At 45.5% G+C, this 23,490-nt stretch overlaps 1 protein-coding gene across 1 annotated transcript in view; it reads right to left on the reverse strand.

The window, feature by feature from the left end:
• Positions 1-23,490, reverse strand: part of dnah5 (dynein, axonemal, heavy chain 5) — a 457,249-nt gene that overhangs the window by 121,781 nt on the left and 311,978 nt on the right. The window contains 2 exon segments of the mRNA XM_070880791.1: positions 10,035-10,188; positions 11,212-11,342. Coding sequence (XP_070736892.1) covers positions 10,035-10,188; positions 11,212-11,342 — 285 coding nt within the window.

The following is a 23,490-nucleotide window of genomic DNA, read 5'->3' on the forward strand; positions in this document are numbered from 1 at the left end:
GGTGAGCCTTCGCTTTCGAAAGCTTCAACAGCCATGACCATCTCAGCAGCATGCTCGGTTGCCCCCTCGGTGGTGGCTAGTGGGAGTCTGCTGAGTGCATCAGCGCAGTTTTCAGTGCCCGGTCTGTGCTGAATTGCATAGTCATAGGCGGCTAACGTGAGTGCCCACCTTTGTATGCGGGCCGACGCATTTGCATTTATGGCCTTGTTGTCGGCCAAAAGGGACGCAAGGGGTTTGTGATCTGTCTCCAGCTCAAATTTCCTGCCAAACAGGTACTGGTGCATTTATTGTACTGCATACACACATGCAAGCGCTTCCTTTTCTACCATCCCGTAGCCCCTTTTTGCCTGGGACAGACTTCTGGAGGCATAAGCTACCGGCTGTAACTGACCCTTGGCATAAACATGCTGCAACACACACCCAACCCCATAGGACGACGCATCGCACGTTAAAACAAGTTTCTTACGTGGGTCATATAGCGTTAACAGATTGTTGGCATAATAAATTGCGTGCTGTATCAAAAGCCCTTTCCTGGCTGTCCCCGCCAAGACCCATTCGCGACCTTTGCATAGGAGCAAGTGTAGCGGCACTAACAGCGTGCTCAATTTGGGAAGAAACTTATCAAAACAGTTCTGGAGCCCCAGGAACGAACGCAGCTCCGTCGTGTTAGGGGTCTGGGTGCTCTCTGGATCACTTCCGTTTTGGACGCAGTAGGTCTGATCCCATCTGCTGCTACCCTCATCCCTAGGAATTCTACCTCTGGAGCTAGGAAGACACACTTCGCCTTTTTCAGTCGCAGACCTACTCAGACCAGTCTGCATAGCACCTCCTCCAGATTGTGGAGGTGTTCTTCAGCATTGCAACCCGTGATGGGGATGTCGTCTTCAAAAACCACCATCCTTGGAATCGACTTGAGGAGACTGGTCTTGGAGTGACACCCGATTGATGGTGGCCTTGTAATCACCACATATCCTGACCGACCCATCCACCTTGAGCACCGGCACAATCGAGCTCACCCAGTCACTGAATTCGACTGGCGAGATGATGCCTTCCCTCAGCAGGCGGTCCAATTCGCCTTCCATCTTTTCCCGCATCACGTACGGCACCGCTCTGGCCTTGTGGTGTACTGGCCTGGCGTCCGGGTTTATGTGAATCACTACCTTGGTCCCCATGAAAGTGCCAATGCCGGATTGAAATAGTGAGTCAAATTTGTCCAGGACCTGTGAGCATGATATTCGCTCCACAGAAAAATTGCATTGACATCACCCCATTTCCAGTTCATGACAGCAAGCCAACTCCTCCCCAGCAGTGCGGGACCATCCCCCGGGACAATCCAGAGTAGCAACCTGTTCTCCGAATCTTTATGGGTCACGACTACCGTGGCGCTGTCGAGCACCGGAATGATCTCCTTTTATATGTCCGTAGCTGTGTGTCAATCGGCAATAATTTTGACCTCCTGGCCTTGGACGTCCACAACTTGTCGAACTGTTTGATACTCATCAGGGTCTGGCTGGCCCCCGTCTCTAGCTCCATTGATACTGGTCCATTGAGGAGCACTTTCACCATTATCGGTGGCGTCCTGGTGTATGAACTGTGTATGTGCTCCACATGAACTCGCTGAACTTCAGCTTCCAGCGATTTCCCCCAATATCCATTTGGCCTCTTAGGGCTTACATCGGGCCCGTCCTCCTCGTACATCAACCTGGCTGCAGGCTTCCTGCACATACGCACCAAATGACTGCTGACGTTGCAATTTCTGCAGGTATATTGCTGATACTTGCAAGCTCTGGCTGGGTGTTTGCCTCCACACCTCCAACATGAGCCGTTGTTGGAAACAAAAGGTCCATTTCCAGTCGATTGTCTCTGACTGTCTCTGTAACTGTCCTTAAACGCACCATTGATAGGTGTTGATGGCCCCATTACTGGCCGCATTGTCCCTTGCGATGGCATGAATCGCCGTTCAGCTAGCCATTGTCTCTGTTGAATTCCCCCTTTGGGTTCGACTACATGCTCGGGCATGTCCGATTGCCCCTGTCTGCCTGGAGAACTGTGTGCCTCATTAACAATGTTGACTCCCTGTCCATTTGCTGCATTTAAACCAAGATTTTTGTCAAACATCATTCTGGTCTCTTCCTCCCCTGAGATGAATGTCTGGGCCATCAAAGCCGCCGTTTCCAGGGTCAAGTCTTTGGTCTCAATCAGTTTCCTGAAAACCCCAGCGTGCCCGATGCCCTCAATAAAAAAGTCTCGCAGCATCTCCGCTCTGTATGCATCTGGGGCTTACATAGGCTCACCAGTCGCCGGAGGTCTGCCACAAAGTCTGGAACGCTTTGCCCTTCTCGCCGCCGGTGCGTGTAAAACCGGTGTCTCGCCATATGCTTGCTGCTTGCTGGTTTAAAGTGTTCCCCGATCAACTTACTGAGCTCTTCAAAAGTCTTGTCTGCCGGCTTCTCTGGCGCTAGAAGGTCCTTCATCATGGAGTACGTCCTGGATCCACAAACCGTCAGGAGATGAGCTCTGCGTTTGTCGACCGAATCCTGCCCCAGCCATTCCTTAGTGACAAAACTTTGCTTCAGTCTCAATAAAATCGTCCCAATCCTCACCAACACAGTACCTCTCGTCTGTGCTGCTAGTGGCCATGCTCGCGTGGTTTAAATCCCAGTTTCTCGTCGCCAATGGTATGTCCTTACTATACAGTACAAATGCACACGAGGCCCATACTTGAGAGAAGGTCACTCTGTGACCATTAACCTTTATTCCAGCACTGAAGTGATGAAGGTGGGTGGAGCGTCCCCTTTTATACCTGAAAGTCCAGGTTAGGAGGGCCCCCACAAGTTCAACACCTAGTGGTCAGTGTTCTCACGGTGTACAACTTAGGTCAGTTTATACATGACAGAGATGGCAGAAATGGCGGAGGATGGTGAGCCTAACTGAACTTGCTGCAGAGCTCGCAGCAGCCCTCCCCTTTAATTATTCTGGTGATGTTGGCTAAGGGATACATGTTGGCCAGGTCACTTGGCTGCAGTTGTGAATGGTGCCATGGGATCTTTTGCAGTCACCTTAGCAGACAGACAGGATAAAATATTCTGGCGAAGGGTAAACATCTGAAACGTTAGCTCATCTGTTCTCTCCATACCTGTTCAATGCTTGACCTGTTTAATGTTCAGCATTTTTTGCTTTTGTTTCAGGCACACAGGGCCCCGAGCTTGGTTAAACCCAAGGCCCAACCACAGCACCGCTGATGGCCGCCGAGAGACCGGGCAGTACTTTGCCTGGAAGATTCCTCTAAAAGAGGTGACAGTACCGCCCGGTGGCCAAGCAACGGCTTACGCCGTCAATCTGGGCGGCTGCGGGCGGGAACTCTCAATTTCGGCGGCAAATGCGCCTGCCGCCCAAATGCTGCTGAGGATGAAGTCGGGCGCACGGAGGGTTGAAAACCTGCAAATAAAAGTAATTGCAAAAAAGACTACAACACCTTCAGGGGACCTCATCCAGGTAAATCGCTGTAAAAATGTTTTTTAAATATGTTCACAAAACCTTTTGTCGGGGTTAGAACAGCCTCCACACAGTGGTCCTTCCCCCTGTTGGTGCCGATTCCCACCCGCACCAATCTGGCAGCTTGGTGGGCAGGAGGCCACTTACGCTACTTGGCCACCAGAGGACGTCAGCGGACGGTTCCCAGTGGTATTACCCTCCCATCCACACCAGCCCAAGTGGAAAATGGCAGAGAGGGGAGACCGGCAACAAAACTCGGCGGCAGTCGGCGGCAGCATGCGGTAAGGCCACCAATATGGGGCCCACAGGGTCTCAGTTGAACGTCACATCTGAAAGACAGCGGGGCCGAAATTGACCCCCGACCCAAATGGAGCGCACCTTCTGTTTTTTTAAATGTTTTCTCCTCCCCAACTCATAGGGCGGAGATACCGGAGAAATTCAGCTGATAGAATTATTATTTTTTGGTTGGGGCAGAAGTTGTAGCAACTGTGGGGCGGAAGTGCCCTTGCTGCAGGTCGACTACCCCGACCAGTCATCAGCGCCATGTTGATGATGTCAGCGCGACGCGAACATGCCACGTTACAACGTCCCTCCCCTTCAGTTAAAGGGGAGGGCTGCTGCAAGCTCTGCAACAAGGTCAGTTAGGCTCACTGGGTCACATGGGAGGGTTTTGGTTGGCCCAGCAGCCCGGCAACCATGAGGAGGTGCCAGGCTGCCTGTTGAAGGCCCTGCCGAACCCGGGGGCATAATTGTCGGGCTGACCAGGCAGTCAGCCGACAAAAATAAATAGAATGGAGTCGCTGGCAGTGCGGCCTCCTCTTTAAGGCCGGTCGCGCCGCCCAGTCACAGACAGCTCCCCACTGTGGAAAGCTGTCAGTGGCACCGACCAGCTGCAGCGCCGCTTCTGCGGGGCAATACTGCGTGGGAGGCGGAAAGGGGTTCGCTGCCGGTTGGTTAGGAGTCGGCACGTGCCTGACGCGGTGGTAAAACATGCGGAGTGGAAATTTGTTCCCATCACTTCCAGCCCGGGGGCAATTTTGGACGGGTTGGCCCATCCGTCTGCCCTCGGTCGGGAAGGCCTCTCCAGCATTGCAGTGCTCCCTCGGCCAAGATTATGTGCTTAAGTCCTGAAGTGTAACTTGGGTATTCTGACTCAACGGCGAGCATATGGGGCTGAAATTGCTGCCCTCTATGAGCTCCATTACCGCCTCGAAGAGCCAACCTGTCCTAAATTGCACCCGGGCCGGGAGCGGCAGGAAGGGTTTCCGCACCATCAGTGTTCCCGCCTCGTCGGGCACGCGCTGACGCCCTTACTGACCCCATGGGCAATTGCCTCGCGAGAGCAGAGTGGCCTCCGGTCGGTGTCACTGACAGCTTTCCCCTGCGGGATCCTATGTGTTCCTGGGCGGCGCGTCCATCCTTAAATGGGAGGGCGCATTGCTGGCGCCTACATTTTATTTTAATTGTCGTCCGACTCCGAGGTTGGCCAGTCAATGGTAGCCATCTTGGGGGCCATGTCGGAGGCCCGGCCAAAACACTCCCTGGTGGCTCAGTGGACCCAAAATAAAATATATGCAGTGTTTGCAGCAACCCTCCCCTTTAACGGAAGGGGAGGGACGTGTGACACGGCACGTTCGTATTGCGCTGACATCATCAGCGACGAGCTGATGACTCAGAGCAGTGGTCGTCCCGACAGAACGGCACTGCCCCACACCTGCCGAGAACATTGCCCCGCTGCAAAAAAAAATTAAAGTGCTCAATATCGGTCAAGTCTCCGCCCCATGGATTGGGGGGCAGGAGGGGGGGGGAAGAGAAAAACTTGTAAAAAATCAGTAAGTATGCCCCGTTTGGGGTGGATGGCAATTTCTGCCCCTAAACCGCTAAGCAAATCTGTCACTTGCATTCATCTTTGCTGGTTGTCCAGGGAAGTGTGTACTGGTCAGTAACATAACTTCAGTTTTGTAAATACCTTTGAAGTTAAATCTGAGATATGTCAAATTCTTATTCTTGCCTACCTGTATAGTGTATCTGAAAAACTTCATGACCTAAACATTCTGAAAACCTGCTTCACTGCTTGAAGTGTGGTCAGACTGGACTTCCCTTTACCAGTTTTCCCTCAACTTTAACTGATCCCAAATCTCAGGAATTTGAATAGCAGGGATGCACACCCATGCCATTAAAAGCACTACAGAGGCCCGTGAGATTTTGAGGTGGCACATTACCATTATGTTAGAAAGGCGGGGGTGGGGTGGGTAGACCAGTCTGGCCTAAATCGTCACTAAACAATTTACACTTTCAGTCGATACCACACGTACAAAAAAGGCAATCTCTCTCTTAGATTATCACCATCAAAATACAGTACTGTGAGGCCCACTTACAACCTTTGAATAATAAGTACGCCTGCTTCAATAATCACCGGCCCTACCCACACCCCCCTACCCCGCCCACTCTAAAGGAGGCCAGGAAGGGATGGGAACATAGGGACCTGCCCCAAATTCTTCCCCTCCATGACCACCCCCCCCCACCCCCCACATAGGATTACATAGGATACACAGTACAGAAACAGGCCATTCGGCCCAACCAGTCCATGCTTCACCCGAGCCTCCTCTCATCTTTCCTCATCTAATTCTATCAGCATAACCCTCTATTCCCTTCTCCCTCATATGCTTATCTAGCCTCCCCTTAAATGCATCTACACTATTCGCTTCAACCATTCCCTGTGGTAGTGAATTCCACATTTTCACCACTCTTTGGGTAAAGAAGTTTCTTCTGAATTCCCTATTTGATTTCTTGATGACTATCTTATATTGGTGGCCTCTAGTTATGCTCTTCCCCATAAGTGGAAACATTCTGGGCTAGAAATTGTGTAGCGCCTCGTTTGGGGTGATGATATTTGCGGGAGCGCAAAAGTATTGTCTGCACTACCCAGTTCTAGCGGATGCGAACTTTCGGTTTAGCGCTCCAGGATGGAAGTGGAGTGCTAAATCAAGCGCTACCACTTCCCTTAGAGCACTAAATCAGGCAAGAGGGGCGATAGCGACAGAGCGCTGTAGAATGTCGAGTGCAACACTGCCAGGATCAGAAGTTCCTTCTCACCATTAAAAGGGAAGAGCCATTGCTGCAGGCTCTGTAAGAAATTGAATCCCCTGCTCACCAATGGCACCTGCAATCCGCGACGCTCAGCCCCAAGAGCTCTAACAGAGTGCAGGGCTGATTTACCGCCACCACTTCTAACCTGCAAGGCAAGTTCGCGGGCGCCGGTACTCTCGCCGTGCCCAGTCGGGGTGCCGGTAGCGCGGCATTATCACCCCCGGATGTGCTAACAGGAGGCGCAAAGGAGGCCAATTTCTCCCCCTCTCTCTGTAGCTATTCTAATCAAAACCTTTCATAATTTTAAAGACTTCTATTAGGTTACTGCTCAACCTTCTTTTTTCAAGAGAAAAGCGACCCAAGCTTGTTTATCCTTTTCTGATATGTATACCCTCGCATTTCTGGCATCATCCTTGTAAATCTTCTCTGCACACTCTACGATGCCTCTATATCCTTTTTATAATATGGCGACCAGAATTGTACACAGTACTCCAAGTGTGGTCTAACCAAGGTTCAATACAAATTTAGCATAACTTCACTACTTTACAATTCTATCCATCTGGGAATAAATCCTCGTGTTTGTTTGTTTTTTTATGGCCTTGTTAACCTGTGTCACTACTTTTAGTGGTTTGTGTACTCCGAGATCCCTTTGCTCCTCTACCCCACCCAGATTCACACCCTCCAAGTAATAAGTGACGTCCTTATTCTTCCTATCAAAATGTAATACTTCACATTCATTGGTGTTGAAACTTTTTGCCAATTATATTCCCATTCTGCAATTTTATTCCTGTCTTCCTGTAATTTGTTGCAGTCCCCCTCAGTATTAACTATCGCACCCCCCTAACCGGCTGCCCCCCAATTTGGGGTAATTTGCAAATTTAGAAATTGCGTTTTTGATTTCAACGTCTACATCATTAAAATAAATTGTGAACAGTGGTCTCAGCACTGTTCCTTGTGGAACACCACTATTTACCTTCTGCCACTGTGAATAGCTACTTTTTACCCCGACTCTCTGGTGTCTGTCTTGAAGTCAGCTAGCTATCCATTCTGCTACTTGTCCCCTGACTCTGCATTCTCTAACCTTAATCATTAATCTATTATGGGGTACCTTATCGGAGGCCTTTTAAAAATATAGATAAATTACATCTACTGCATTACCCTTGTCTACTCTCTCGGTTACCTCTTCAAAAAATTCAATGAGTTTGGTCAGGCAAGACTTTCCCTTTTGAAATCCATGTTGACTACTCATTATGTTTTTGGTTTCCAGATGTTCTTCTACTAACTCCTTTAGTAGGGATTCCATTATTTTTCCTATCACCGATGTTAAGTTGACTGATCTACAGTTCCCTGGACATGTTCTATCTCCCTTCTTAAATAACGTTAGCTATCCGCCAGTCCTCTGGTACTGCATATTTTTCCATGTGTAGTAATGCCTCTGCTATCTCTTCCCTAGCTTATTTTAAAATGTGCGGATGTAATCCAGGGGTTCTATCCTCCGAGTTTGATTCATTTATTTAACATATCTCCCCTTTTTATTTTGAATACAGTTATCTCATTACTAATCTCATCATCCGATGTCATGTCCATCTGTTCTATCGACCTAGTAAATTCTGAAGTGAAGTAATTATTTAATATTACTGCCATCTCTCTATCGCTGCCTGTGGTATTATCCTGTCCATCCCTTAGTGGCCCTATTCCCATGCAGAGGGACCTGGGGGTCCTTGTGCATGAATCCCCAAAAAGTTTGCAGGTACAGCAGGTAATCAGGAAGGCGAATGGAATGTTGGCCTTCATTGCGAGAGGGATGGAGTACAAAAGCAGGGAGGTCCTGCTGCAACTGTACAGGGTACTGGTGAGGCCACATCTGGAGTACTGCGTGCAGTTTTGGTCACCTTACTTAAGGAAGGATATAGTAGCTTTGGAGAGGGTACAGAGACGATTCACTAGGCTGATTCCGGAGATGAGGGGGTTACCTTATGATGATAGATTGAGTAGACTGGGTCTTTACTCGTTGGAGTTCAGAAGGATGAGGGGTGATCTCATAGAAACATTTAAAATAATGAAAGGGATAGACAAGATAGAGGCAGAGAGGTTGTTTCCACTGGTCGGGGAGACTTGAACTAGGGGGCACAGCCTCAAAATATGGGGGAGCCAATTTAAAACCGAGTTGAGAAGGAATTTCTTCTCCCAAAGGGTTGTGAATCTGTGGAATTCTCTGCCCAAGGAAGCAGTTGAGGCTAGCTCATTGAATGTATTCAAATCACAGATAGATAGATTTTTAACCAATAAGGAAATTAAGGGTTACGGGGAGCGGGCGGGTAAGTGGAGCTGAGTCCACGGCCAGATCAGCCATGATCTTGTTGAATGGCGGAGCAGGCTCGAAGGGCTAGATGGCCTACTCCTGTTCCTAATTCTTATGTTCTTATGTAGACCTTTTTTTAATCATGTGACTGTAAAATATTTTACTACTTTTTTTAATATTGCTTGATAATTTAATTTCATAGTTCCTCTTTGCCTTCCTAATTGTTTTTTTGACTTCTCTCCTAATCTCTTCGTATTCTTCTTTATCATGCTCTACTGCTGTCCATGTACTTAATGCATGCCTCTTTCCTTACCCTCAATTTTTCCCTTATGGCTTTATTAATCCATGATGTCTCATTAGTGTTTAGTTTGTTTTCTTGTTTTAGCAGAATATATTTTTCTTGGACTCTGTTGAATACCATTTAAAATGTTTCCCATTGCTGCTCTACATCATTACACTCATTTAGCATTAAACAACTGCACAGAATTTCTCAGCTTATGTGTCTACACATGAAAAAGAAAGTTAGTTTTGCTGATATAATTTGGAACAGACACAACAACCTACTTATTAAAATGTATTGATAATGAAGAAACTGTAATACATGATAGCCGGTTTCACTATATTATTGGGTGCAAACATCTGAGGCCTACTCCATGGTCAATGCACCTAACATGCTCCAATGTGTGAAAGGCTCATTAAGATGTAGAATTATTTAAATTAGGGAGCCTCTCTATTATGTGTTGGAGTATGTGAGCAGCACTCCAGTTGTTGAGCACCCATTTGGATTAGATGCTTTGGGGGGGAGTAACTCAAAATTATTGAATTTTAATTCTGCATGGCATTTAAACCCACGTATAACTTGAACAACAGCAACCAATTCTTCATTGAGGCTCCAATCAATGAGCAGGCAAGAATGGTGGCAGCAGCCTTGAATTAGCTGTTGTCACCCAATATTCCAGCCCACATCTCACATGACACTTGTTGCACATCATACGCTATGTGCTGGGAGTGGCACTCAAATTTGCAAATAAGCTGGTCGACTTGCAACAGGAGTGAATTACCTGCAGACTAGATATTAATGTGCAACATTATGGAAACCATATTGTAAATGTTTGTGCATTTATAACCTAATGATCGATTAACTTACCTCTCCAGATGATAGAACATTGTTCATGTATTCAAGGAAAGACTCATCTTTGATCTCATTATCTGTAAAGATAAACGTGATTCCCTTGCCTTGATGACCTGCGGTTTTGTATAAAATCTTCAAATCTTCCATCAGGTTAGAGCTGTTGTATGATCTGAGAGAAGGTTGAAAAAAGAAAAACTACATTCTGAAATATCTAAGTATTGAGCAAAAGTAAACTCTCAATCACCCGAACAAATACATGATAGAACTATTAATATCACCATATCCTCCTCTTTTCAGGGCTACAATATTTCAGTTCAATATATGTTCTGCGCAGAGGGAAATGTGTTAAAATTACGTACATATTAAAATTTTACATTTGAAATTCCAATACAGGTTAAACCTTCCTTATCCAGAACCCTTGGGACCTGGCCTTTTTTGGATAAGAGATTTTTACGGACGAGGGATGGTACGTTAAATTGGATGCTACAGGTACTGAGCAAGGGAATATCGGGACTGGCTGGCAGATCGCGGGGTCAGGACAGTGATTGCGGTAGTCGGTAGCGAGGAAAGATTTCAATTTGTTCGTGTCAGAGTTCTGCGCATGTGTCACCCAGTGGCTGGGAATGGTTATGGATAAGGTGTGGTTCCGGATAAGGGAGTTCTGGATTAGGAGGTTCAACCAGTACAATATATAAGCATCAGGTAGGCGGCCAGAACCTTTCGGCTGCCTAGGAGGAGCACTCGTCAGTAGGCCGTTAAATTGCCTCAGAGTCCTATCTGAGCGATAGGACCGTAATTAGCATATATTAATGAGACATCCACTAAAATTGGGCACAAGCCTTCACCGGCCGGCATTAAATTCACCGTGGGGAGGAATCAGAGCGGCAAACTGTGTCGTTTATTTTTAAGTTCCGCTCAGCTCAATTTCTGCCAGGCAAAGCGAGTTGAAATCCTCCATTAGTATAACTATCAAAACTAAAAGGATAATGCTCTTATCCAAGTCAACACTACATTCAAAAGTCTGAAGAGAGCAAAATCAGAACAGGTTACAAAGCTGGTTAAATATTAGTCTATTTTTAAAAAATATTTTGTTCCTCACTTATCATTACTGCTTCATGACAGAATCTGTCTCCTTAAGGAGTAAACATCCAAATAAATGTCTTCAGGGCAATGAGAGATGGCTGTGCCTTACCTTGTTAATGTGATTTGGAATGTCTTGTATCCAGCAATGAAGGATGCCAGTTTAGTCAAACTTTGCTTGCCTGACCCACCTACACCAACCAGCAATGCATTTCCATGAGGTGTGCGAATAATACGTGAGATCTAGTGATCAAATAAATAATTTTGAAATAATTTTGTTTTATGAACGAGTTGAACAACCAATACATTTCTCTTGGACAGAAAAATGCAAATTTTACAAGCTCTGCTCTTTGGCACGAAGCTTCTGTCACAGAGAGTTGTTAAGATTTGGAACCACTTCCTGAAAAGGCGGTGGCAGCAGATTCCATTGGAACTTTCAAAAGACAATTAGACATGCACTTGAAGGGAACTAATTTGCAAGCTTATGGGGACAAAGCTGAGTGTGGGACTGTTGTAGGAGGTAGGCACCTTTAGATTATACCAGAATACTAGGCATTAGGCACCTGCTAGATATATCAAAACTCACATAAGCTTAAAATGGACACACACATAAAATGGCTGCCCAGGCATGATGGGAAATCAGGTAGTCAAGCTGTGAACTGTTGAACGTTCAATGACCAAGCAATAACCCTGTGAGGCCCACTGTAGGAATGCCTGGGATGCGGGAAGACAGAGATAAGAGGGAAACCATCTCCTGTAAACAAGGTTATAAACCAATTATTTCTCCCAGATGAAAGAATTAGGGAGAGAACCTATAAAGTCATCGATCAGCCCAAGCTGACAATAACCGAACATATGGTTCCCTGGATACTAGGGGAATTCTATTGGGTTAAAATAACCTATATGTAATCTATAATCATTGTGATTGGCTTGTGTCCAGCCGTGATGGGCTGTGTAGCTGTAGTAAACTGTTTTGTAACTGTTGTGAAACATATAAAGGTGCATGTAATCCTTTGTTCTGTGGAGAGAAACCTGGATACGGTCCTGAGTTTTTCCTCCCCGCTGAGCGTAATAAAAGCTGCATCAGCATTGGAACCGACTCTGAGTGTTGAGTGATTCTTCTAAGAAAACACTAACGCTAACAGGGACTAAATTGGGCAGCTGTTTCAAAGAGCCAGCACAGGCACGGCAGGCCGAATGACCTCCTTCTCTGCAGTAACATTCTGATTCTATGAATAGGAAAAAGGATCAGAGAACTAGATGCGGAGGTCACCATGGGTGATTCCCAGTGCTCCCCATTTTAGAGATCGCTTGCATTTATATATCGCCGTTCACAATTTAGGATGTCCAAAGTGTTTCCGAGCCAGTGAAGTACTTTTGAAGTGCTATTGCAATGTAGGGGGAAAAGGTAGCCCATTAATGCACAGCAAGATCCCAAAACAGCAATGAGATAAATGACCAGAAAATTTGATTTAGCTATGTTGATCAAGGGATAAATGATGGCCAGGAAACTGGAAGAACTTCCCTGTTTTTCTTCAAATAATGCCATTGGATCTTGACAAGGTCATGGAGTAACGTCTCATTCAAAAGGCAGCACAGCACTCCCTTAGTACTGTATTGATGTATCAGTCGAGTCTCTGGAGTGGGGCTTGACCCCAACAACCCACTGACTCAGAGAAAAAAACGCTATCATCGTGTCAAGACTGGAACATGAAAACAAGACTTTGATCTATTTTCATTAATACCAACCAGCTCATACATTGAACTACCTTTGCCTTTTTATTTGGAGAATTAATTTGTGCTGGATTTTGCCTGTGATAGTCACCAGGAGGTAGCAATATCTCCTTCTGGTGACTATCACAAAGAAAATTCAACCCAAAATGTTTACCGTTTAAATCAAAAAACATTAAAGCATCAGTTAGTTGGTTTTATTACACATATTGCACTGAATAACAATATCAAAAGGCTCAATTGTCCCCAGTGATTTGCACCAATTTTTGGCGTGTACTGCTTTTTTTGATGTAAGTTTTTAAATTAAAGTTTCCCCCAGGAATCTGCGCCAGCATAACTGAGTTAGTTACGACTTTTTTAGGTTTGTTTCTTTTTTCGTCATGGGGGCTTAACCCAATGTCTGCGCCAGTTTTTGTCAATTATGGAAGTTTGCCCCCACAAAATTTCTCCTAGATCAGCGTATCTGACCACTCCCGAAAAATCTTCTGGTGAGTTATGTAAAAGCAACGCACATTGAAAAATCGTCACAAAAACTCGCCATTGTTTTTCAGCGACGTTTTGGAGGGAGTCAAGAAGACTTAAATATACATAATAAAGATTATTTTTTAACCTTATAATGCAGTAAATGGAAGTTTGATGTAATTCTGTAACTTTTCATATTCTTTCAACTGACACACCACCACCGAACGTTTGCAAACAGGGCTGGTGGGTCGGAACATCGGCCGGCAGAATCGGTCATGAGCCCGGACACAGGGGCTTGGCTGCGAAAGAAGGGGGGGTGATGGGGAGGCTGTGGAAGGCGATTGGAAGGCATGAGAAGCCTGCAGTATGCAGCAAATGTAGCCCAAGGTTTCCCAATCACTGCACCTGCTCAGACCTGGGTATAGTCCATACAGACCTGTGGGGAGAGAGTACAAAGAACCTTGTCCAATCTGCCTGCCGCTGACAATACCATACCTTGTGCAAGCCTTTTGCATCATGGTGCTGCAGAGGAAACAATTGATTCGACGTCATGGCATGAGGAACCTCAGAGCCCGTAGGGTGATGGGTCGGGTATATCGAGATAGGTGTTCTTACCTGCATCTGAGTGATGCAGACTGTGTCAGAATGCTGCGTTTCCGCAAAGAAGTTGTAACTGAGATCTGTGAGTTGGTGAAAGCAGACCTGCAACCTGGAAGCATCAGGAGGACTGCTTCGTCAGTTGAAGTGAAAGTTACAGCCGCACTTTCATTCTATGCATCCGGATCCTTCCAAGCTACAACTGGGGATATGTGTGCCATTTCTCAACATGCAACATATGTCTGCATTCGGCAGGTGACTGCTGCACTATATGCCCAGAGGAATAACTACATAAAGTTCCCTATGACCGCCAGGCAATGCGTGACAGGACTGTGGGCTTCTCCAGGATTGCTGGCTTCCCAAAGGTACAGGGCTACATTGATTATACTCACATCGTCTTGCAAGCACCTTTGAGGGATTCCGAGATGTACAGGAACAGAAAAGGCTTCCACTCCATTAATGTGCAGCATGTGTGTGACGATATGCCTCGCATCATGTCAATTGATGCAAGATACACTGGGAGCAACCATGATGCGTTCATCCTACGCGAGAGCGTTATATCTGCCATGTTTCAGCAGCAGCCAGAAGGGCAGAGCTGGATACTGGGAGACAAAGGGTATGGCCTCGCCACCTGGCTCATGATGCCCCTACATGTAACCTGGATGACAGCTTACCGGGAATACAACATGTTGCACGTTGCAATGCGCAGCATCATAGAAAGGACCATTGGCATCTTGAAACAGAGTTTCTGATGCCTGGACCAATCCGGAGGCTACTTGCTATACTCCCCTGAGATTGTCAGTCAGTTCACTGTTGTGTGCTGCATAACTTAGCCATCATGAGCCAGCAGCAGATGGTAGTAGAAGACCCACCTGAGGTGAGAGTGGCTGATGATAATGATGAGGAAGATGCAGATGACGAGGAGGAAGCCATGCAACTCTCTGAACCCGGAGTACAGCGGTGGAGGAGGGCGGGCCGTCATGCCCCTTTAATGATTGCTCGAGCCTTGCTCCTGCAACTCAGCCGTGAACGCTTTGCTGCCTGAAGGCTCAGCGGCAACTATTCCACGTGTACCATGTTTATTGTTTGGACCTGTTCCGTAATGTTGTGTTGTTTTAATGGAACAAATAATGGAAATGATTCTTCTTGAGTTCCAAAAGTTGTGCTGATAGAACAAATAATGTAAATGATTCAGTTATAATTTAAAATATATTTTATTCAAAAGTTTAACAAACATTAGTTTGTACTTAACTTTAATAAAAATATTCTTGTATCAAACTTTAAAGTTTTCAGTGAAGATCACTTACTAACTTCTAAACTTACAAATTTACATAACTTACAACAAAACTTTTAATCTGAGAATAGTTACAACAGTAACAATAATAACGACAACAACAGCAGCAAAGAAAGACTGCACACATCTCTCCTCCACCTTATTCTAAGACTGCCCGCCGCGCTTGGTCTTGGTGACTCCACCACTGCCCGCGGTGGTGCAGTGTTTCTTGGGTTGGTACCAAGCTTATTCTTTCGAACATTTTGGGTAATGCACACCTGTTGTTGGGGGGGGGGAGGAGCAGGTGGCAATATGGAGGGCCCAGCTTGGGGCTCTTCAGAGGCTGGTCTGGGGATTGGAGTGGGAGTAGCAGTTGATTCTGTCCCCTTATTCCCTTATTTCCCTTATTCCCTTATTTTAGCAGCTAACTCCAAAATTCCCTCCCTCATGTGCCCTGAAAGTGTCTCAACTACTTTCAACATTCCCTCCATCCAGTTCGCTGACACTGTCTCAGCTACCTATGACAATGCCTTCCCTCATGTGCACCGACATGGTTTCAGTTGACTGAGATAGTCCCTCCCTTATTTTCCCAGACAGTATTTCCATTTCTCGTGAGAGAGTGCTGTTACTTCTCCCAACAGTCCCGCTACCTCATCACCCACCCCACTAATGGTGTCCAGGAGTGATCGCGTAAGATCAATGCTCTCCGCACTCATTGCCATCATCTGAACCACATCTGTTAGATCCTGTACCTCAGGAGAGTGCTGTCGAGCTCCTTCCCCTCCTCACCCTGGGTTTCCCTCGTTGCACTCCACTGGAATCCCCAGCCTCGGATGGTGGAAACCATGGAATGCCCCACCAACACTCAAACCACTAGTCAGGGAAAAAGGCACCTGCACCTCCTCAAAAGTGAGTACAACAGTGGGGGCTTCATCCATCCCCTCCCCCTCACCCCCATGCTCTTGGTCTGGAAGATGGGATTGGAAGATGTTCTCCTCTTCAGGCTCATCCTCGCCTGAATCTTATCATCAGGGTTGGCCTCAAGTTCTGCAAAATATAACAGAACAGACAAATGGTTAGCAGCAGAGGAGGGGACAGGGTGGGTGGCACGAGTAGGCTCACACAGCGCAGGCAGCAGGTTGATTTGATGGACCACAATGAATGATAGAACATTGCATCAACCGAAGCGTAGCTGATGGAGACATCCCCATGAACCGAAGCATGGCTAGTTCGCGCAGTACTTAACATTTAGCAAAGCCACACTGTGGAATTTGCAGGACTTACCCTCTCCCTGAGTGTGGGCCCAGCTTGTGCAGTGGTGGTTGCTTTTCTCCAGGCAGGACCCATCAAAGCAGTGACCCTCTCTTCCAAGGGTTTCAGTGGGTGCAGATTTGCCGGGCCTCCTCCTGTTCGAGTTCTTTCCCTTTTGTTATGTACCACTTTCCTCTGCAAAGATGAAAATACAACTTTTTAGAGAGGGTGTCTTTCTGCTCGGTGGGTCATATATAGCTGGTCACATTTACATTAAAATTGCAATTGCATTGAATAAATGAAAATATTACTCACACTAATTACTTGGCCAAGGTCCTGCCACTTCTTTTTGCACTGGATTCTTGACCTCGGGGTGGTCACCAATGTACTGTAATCTTGTGCAAGTTAGTTCCAGCGTTTCTTCATTTCTTTGGGTGGAACTTTTATGTGACTTCCGCTGATGTCCAGCTCCTGCCATCTGTTCTCAATCACAGTAACTAGTGCCTCCACTTCTTCCTGTAAGAAATTCTTGGTCCTGGCGCGCGTTGCATCTTGTAATGCAGCTCCGATTTTTCCAATGATAATTACAGTTCTCACACAGCACTCAACGCTCTCACACACACAATCGGTTCTTTAAAAATGGCCGATTGCATACCAAGAGCTGCACTGCGCATGCGCACCCATAGGAATCACATCAAAAATGTCTTTTTTTTTCCCCATGCATGCGCAGAAGGGACGGCATTGTTTTTTCAGCGCAGTCAGTAGGCTCCACTCCCCGGGGCGACTGGACAGGCTGCGCGGCGCCAAATTTTAAAAATACAGCGGGGAAACTTGCCACGTTTATTTTTGGAGTAGTTCTGGCCTAGAAAATCGGGCGTAACTCTAGCAAAATGCTAGAAAACGGCTTTGGGCAAAATTGAGCCCAAAGTCACATTTTAAGTGCTCGAAGGATTCAAATAATTATAGTTATTCAATGGTATGCCTTTAATACCCTTAAATATTTGTGCATTTACAGCTCTTGAATGCTGGGAAATTGGTCTTGCACCAAAAATTGGTGTTAAATCGGTGGTGCGCCTACATTTGTCCAAAAATAAAGACCCAACGATCACTACAAATTGAGCAGCTACATAATACTGGTGAGCCATGGAAGCTAACTGGGCATCCAGATACAGCTAGCGCGTTGGAGTCCTGGAAAATTCAACTGGCTCCAATGCATGGAAACATAGAAAATAGGTGCAGGAGTAGGCCATTCGGCCCTTCAAGCCTGCACCACCATTCAATATGATCATCGTGAGCAGTCACTATAGTATACTAAATTGAAAAAAGTACAAGTAAATCTTATTTTTCTCTCCAGAATTCCGGTGCAACGGTGACCAATTCAAGATATGAAATATGCATCATCACACACTGCATATTGGTTAAAAAACACATTTCAAAAATGATGCTAGAATTTTGACAAAGTAAGGAAGCTGTAGGGTCACTCCCCATTCCAGAGACTCGACTGATACTTCGGTACAGCACTGTTGGAGGTGCCGTCTTGTGAATGAGTGTTAATCCATTCAAAAGATCTCATGGCACTATTTGAACAAAAGCAGGGAAGATCCCCCTGTTGTGTCTGTAATACTCTTATGAACAACTCCACGAGGTCTAGTATTGTACTTGAGCTGTTGTGACCTTAGTCCCATTTATTGTAACTCCAGAGTGAGGCACAAGCATGGTGGGCAGCCTTTTATACTGGGCCCTGCACACCTATGCAGGTGACCCCCAGGTCTCCCACCGCAGTACCCTCTGGTGGCTGGCACACCTTATGTGACTATACAGTTAGCATATATGGTCTACATACATGACATGTCCAATGTCCTGACAAGCATTTATCCCTCGATCAACAAAGCTAAATCAGATTATCTGGTAATTTATCTCATTGCTGTTTTGGAGATCTCGTTGTCCATTTTTCTGTTCTACTGTTTTTCCCTACATTGCAATAGCACTTCAAAAGTACTTCATTGGCTCTGAAATACTTTGCACATCCTAAGTTGTGTTTTTCTGGGGATATTTTGTTATAGAAACATAGAAAATAGGTGCAGGGGTCGGCCATTCGGCCCATCGAGCCTGCACCACCATTCAATATGATCATGGCTGATCATGTAACTTCAGTACCCCATTCCTGCTTTCGCTCCATACCCCTTGATCCCTTTAGCCATAAGGGCCATATCTAACGCCCTTTTGAATTTATCTAACGAACTGGCCTAAACAACTTTGTGTGGTAGAGAATTCCACAGGTTCACAATTCTCTGAGTGACGAAATTTCTCCTCATCTCGGTCCTAAATGGCTTACCCCTTATCCTTAGACTGAGACCCCTGGTTCTGGACTTCCCCAACATCAGGAACATTCTTCCTGCATCTAACCTGTCCAATCCCGTCAGAATTTTATATGTTTCTATGAGATCCCCTCTCATTCTTCTAAATTCCAGTGAATATAAGCCTAGTCGATCCAATCTTTCTTCATATGTCAGTCCTGCCATCCCGGGAATCAGTCTGGTGAACCTTTGCTGCACTCCCTCAATAGCAAGAATGTCATTCCTCAGATTAGGAGACCAAAACTGTACATAATATTCAAGGTGTGGCCTCACCAAGGCCCTGTACAACTGCAGTAAGACCTTGCTGCTCCTATACTGAAATCCTGTCGCTATGAAGGCCAACATGTCATTTGCCTTCTTCACTGCCTGCTGTACCTGCATGCCAACTTTCAATGACTGTTGTACCATGATACCCAGGTATCATTGCACCTCCCTTTTTCCTAATCTGTCACCGTTCAGATAATATTCTGCCTTCCTGTTTTTGCCACCAAAGTGGATAACCTCACATTTATCTACATTATGCTGCATCTGCCATGCATTTGCCCACTCAGCTAACCGGTCCAAATCACCCTGCAGCCTCTTAGCATCCTCCTCACAGCTCACACTGCCACCCAGCTTAGTGTCATCTGCAAACTTGGAGATATTACATTCAATTCCTTCGTCTAAATCATTAATGTATATTGTAAATAGCTGGGGTCCCAGCACTGAACCTTGCGGTACCCCACTAGTCACTGCCTGCCATTCTGAAAAGGACCAGTTTATTTCTACTCTTTGCTTCCTGTCTGCCAACCAGTTTTCTATCCATGTCAATACATTACCACCAATACCATGTGCTTTAATTTTGCACACTAATCTCTTGTGTGGGACCTTGTCAAAAGCCTTTTGAAAGTCCAAATACATCACATCCACTGGTTCTCCCTTGTCCACTCTACTAGTTACATCCTCAAAAAATTCTAGAAGATTTGTCAAGCTTGATGTCCCTTTCATAAACCCATGCTGACTTGGACCGATCCTGTCACTGCTTTCCAAATGCACTGCTATTACATCTTTAATAATTGATTCCAACATTTTTCCCACTACCGATGTCAGGCTAACCGGTCTATAATTCCCTGTTTTCTCTCTCCCTCCTTTTTTAAAAAGTGGGGTTACATTAGCTACCCTCCAATCAATAGGAACTGATCCAGAATACATAGAATGTTAGAAAATGACCACCAATGCATCCACTATTTCTAGGGCCACTTCCTTAAGTACTCTGGGATGCAGACTATCAGACCCTGGGGATTTATCGGCCTTCAATCCCATCAATTTCCCTAACACAATTGTCTGACTAAAAAGGATTTCCTTCAGTTCCTCCTTCTCGCGAGACCCTCGGTCCCCTAGTATTTCCGGAAGGTTGTTTGTGTCTTCCTTTGTAAAGACAGAACCAAAGTCTTTGTTCAATTGGTCTGCCATTTCTTTGTTCCTCATTATAAAATCACCTGATTCTGACTGCAAGGGACCTACATTTGTCTTCACTAATCCTTTTCTCTTCACATATCTATAGAAGCTTTTGCAGTCAGTTTTTATGTTCCCTGCAAGCTTACTCTCATCCTCTATTTTCCCCCTCCTAATTAAACCCTTTGTCCTCCTCTGCTGAATTCTAAATTTCTCCCAGTCCTCAGGTTTGCTGCTTTTTCTAGCCAATTTATATGCCTCTTCCTTGGATTTAACACTCCCTAATTTCCTTTGTTAGCCACGGTTGAGCCTCCTTCCCCGTTTATTTTTACGCCAAACAAGGATGTACAATTGTTGAAGTTCATCCATGTGATCTCTAAATGTCTGCCATTGCCTATCCACCGTCAACCCTTTAAGTATCATTCGCCAGTCTATCCTAGCCAATTCACGTCTCATACCATCAAAGTTACCTTTCTTTAAGCTCAGGACCCTAGTCTCTGAATTAACTGTGTCACTCTCCATCTTAATAAAGAATTCTACCATATTATGGTCACTCTTCCCCAAGGGGCCTCGCACAACAAGATTGCTAATTAATCCTTTCTCATTACACGACACCCAGTCTAGGATGGCCAGCTTTCTAGTTGGTTCCTCGACATATTGGTCTAGAAAACCATCCCTTATACACTCCCGGAAATCCTCCCCCACCGTGTTGCTATCAGTTTGGTTAGTCCAATCTATATGTAGATTAAAGTCACTCATAACTGCTGTACCCTTATTGTATGCATCCCTAATTTCCTGTTGATGCCATCCCCAACATCACTACTACTGTTTGGGGGTTTGTACACAACTCCCACTAACATTTTCTGCCCTTTGGTGTTCCGCAGCTCTACCCATACAGATTCCACATCATCCAAGCTGATGTATTTCCTTACTATTACCTTAATCTCCTCTTCAACCAACAACACTACCCAACTTCCTTTTCCTTTCTGTCTATCCTTCCTGAATATTGAATACCCCTGGATGTTGAGTTCCCAGCCTTGGTCACCCTGGAGCCATGTCTCCGTAATCCCAATTACATCATATCCGTTAACAGCTATCTGTGCAGTTAATTCATCCACCTTATTACGAATGCTCCTTACATTGAGACACAGAGCCTTCAGGCTTGTTTTTTTTAGCACTCTTTGTCCTTTTAGAATTATGTTGTAATGTGGCCCTTTTTGATTTTTGCCTTTGATTTCTCTGCCCTCCGTTTGTCCTTATCTCCTTTCTACTTTTTGCTTCTGCCCCCATTTTACTTCCCTCTGTCTCCTTACATAGATTCCCATCCCCCTGCCATATGTTTAGATTCGAAGCTGCCATGCCAGCTCATCACTCTCAGATTGTATGACATCCAATTTATTTTCCTTACCTATATTTCAGCTTTGTTGTACCATTATAACCCATCTGCTAATTTTATATTTGCCACTTTCAGTTTGAGCCAAGCAGTCTGCCTCAAGTACAAGTATTTGTAATGTCAGTAAGCTTGTAATGTTTGTAGCTCCACACTGTGGACGTGGACGTATTGTGTACTGCAACTGCAGAGTCAATAATAAACAGAACCAGGCAGATTCCGGAGGCTTCCGAGAGAGAGCTGCCTGCCATGTTAGGAGCTGCATGTGATGTGCTCTGTGAATATATCACATTTGGCGATGAGATGGGATTTTTCGGATGATTTAAAGCTTAAATTCTGTTGGGGAAGGATTCAGCCAGCCGGCAGAGAGACTTTGGAAGTTTCTGTCTTTGGAAAAAGCTACAAAAATCCGAAGTAAAATACAGCACACGGTGTGAACAGCTAGAGATTAAAATGGCAGGTGTAATTGGACATTTGGGGGAATATAGACACGACCGGGAACGTTTTAAAGAGTATGTGGATCGGCTAGAAATGTATTTCACTGCAAATAACATAATCGAAGTTCCAGACAATGCAGTCAAGAACCGGGCTGTGTTGGAACATAAGAAAGCGGTCTTCTTATCGCAGGCAGGTCCGGCATTGTACGAAACCCTTGCAAATTTGCTTGTGCCTGACGAGCCAAAGAACACAATGCTTAAACAGATTTTAATGAAGCTGGAGCAGCACTATAACCCCAAACCGTTAGAAATTGCTGAAAGCTATCGTTTCGGGATTCGGAATCAAAAGGCTGATGAATGTATCAGTGATTACATCGTAGCATTAAAAAAGCTATCGATGCACTGTAATTTTGGAAACTTTCAAAACCGAGCATTACGGGATCGTTTTGTTTGTGGGGTGAAAAATGATGCGATCAGAAGGAAGTTATTGACGACGGATGACTTGACTTTTGAGATTGCTTGTCAGACAGCGAGGTCGATGGGCATGGCCGAACAATATTCCCGAGAATTAAATAATGATTATGGTCATCAGTCAACCGAGGTAAATCACCTGCAGGTTCAAAGTAAAAGGTGGTGGGGGCCCAAAGTCTCAGAAACTGGAAATTCTAACAGAGCGTCAAAGTCGTGCTATAGGTGCCTGGGACAACACATTGCTCAAAGTTGTCCATACGTGAAGGCAGAGTGTTTTTTCTGCAGGAAGAATGGGCATCTTGCGAAGGCATGTCGACTGAAGGGTAAACCAGCTTCCAAAGCTATGAGTCCTGCGTTCAAAGCTATGAGTAGAAATCCCAAGAGACTACATAGCATGGAAGAACAACAACAGGACGAGGAGATGTTAGAGTTACACGTCATCAGGAGCACGAGGTTAACGGACAGCGATTTGGAAAGCATCAAAATCCACATAGATGTTGCAGGATTCAAGATACCAATGGAAATTGACACGGGTGCATCCGTGAGTGTAGTACCGGAGTCACTATATCGTGACAAATTGCGTGATTTTCAACTGGAGAAATCCAAGATAGAGCTGCGAGGCTACTCGGGAGAGAACATTCCTGGGGTAGGTCGTATCACCGTACCGGTGAAATATAAAGATCAATTTCAGAACTTGCCTCTAATAGTAGTGAAAGGAGAAAAGTCTGCCTTACGAGGAAGAAATTGGTTGAGTTCACTGAAGATGGATTGGAGTAAGATTTTCTGTGTGGAAGCAAGATTTTCATCAACGGATGAGGTTATCAAGTAGTATCCAAAGGTATTCTGCGAATCGGGCAGTCCAATCCAAGGCTTCAAGGCGAGTGTCAGGGTACAGAAGGATGCTAGATCAGTTTACTACAAGCCACATTCCGTACTATATGCACTCAAGGAGAAAGTTGAGCAAGAACTCAAAAGACTCGAGACTGAG

Source organism: Pristiophorus japonicus, chromosome 5 (assembly GCF_044704955.1).
Source record: "Pristiophorus japonicus isolate sPriJap1 chromosome 5, sPriJap1.hap1, whole genome shotgun sequence".
Lineage (NCBI taxonomy): Eukaryota > Metazoa > Chordata > Chondrichthyes > Pristiophoridae > Pristiophorus > Pristiophorus japonicus.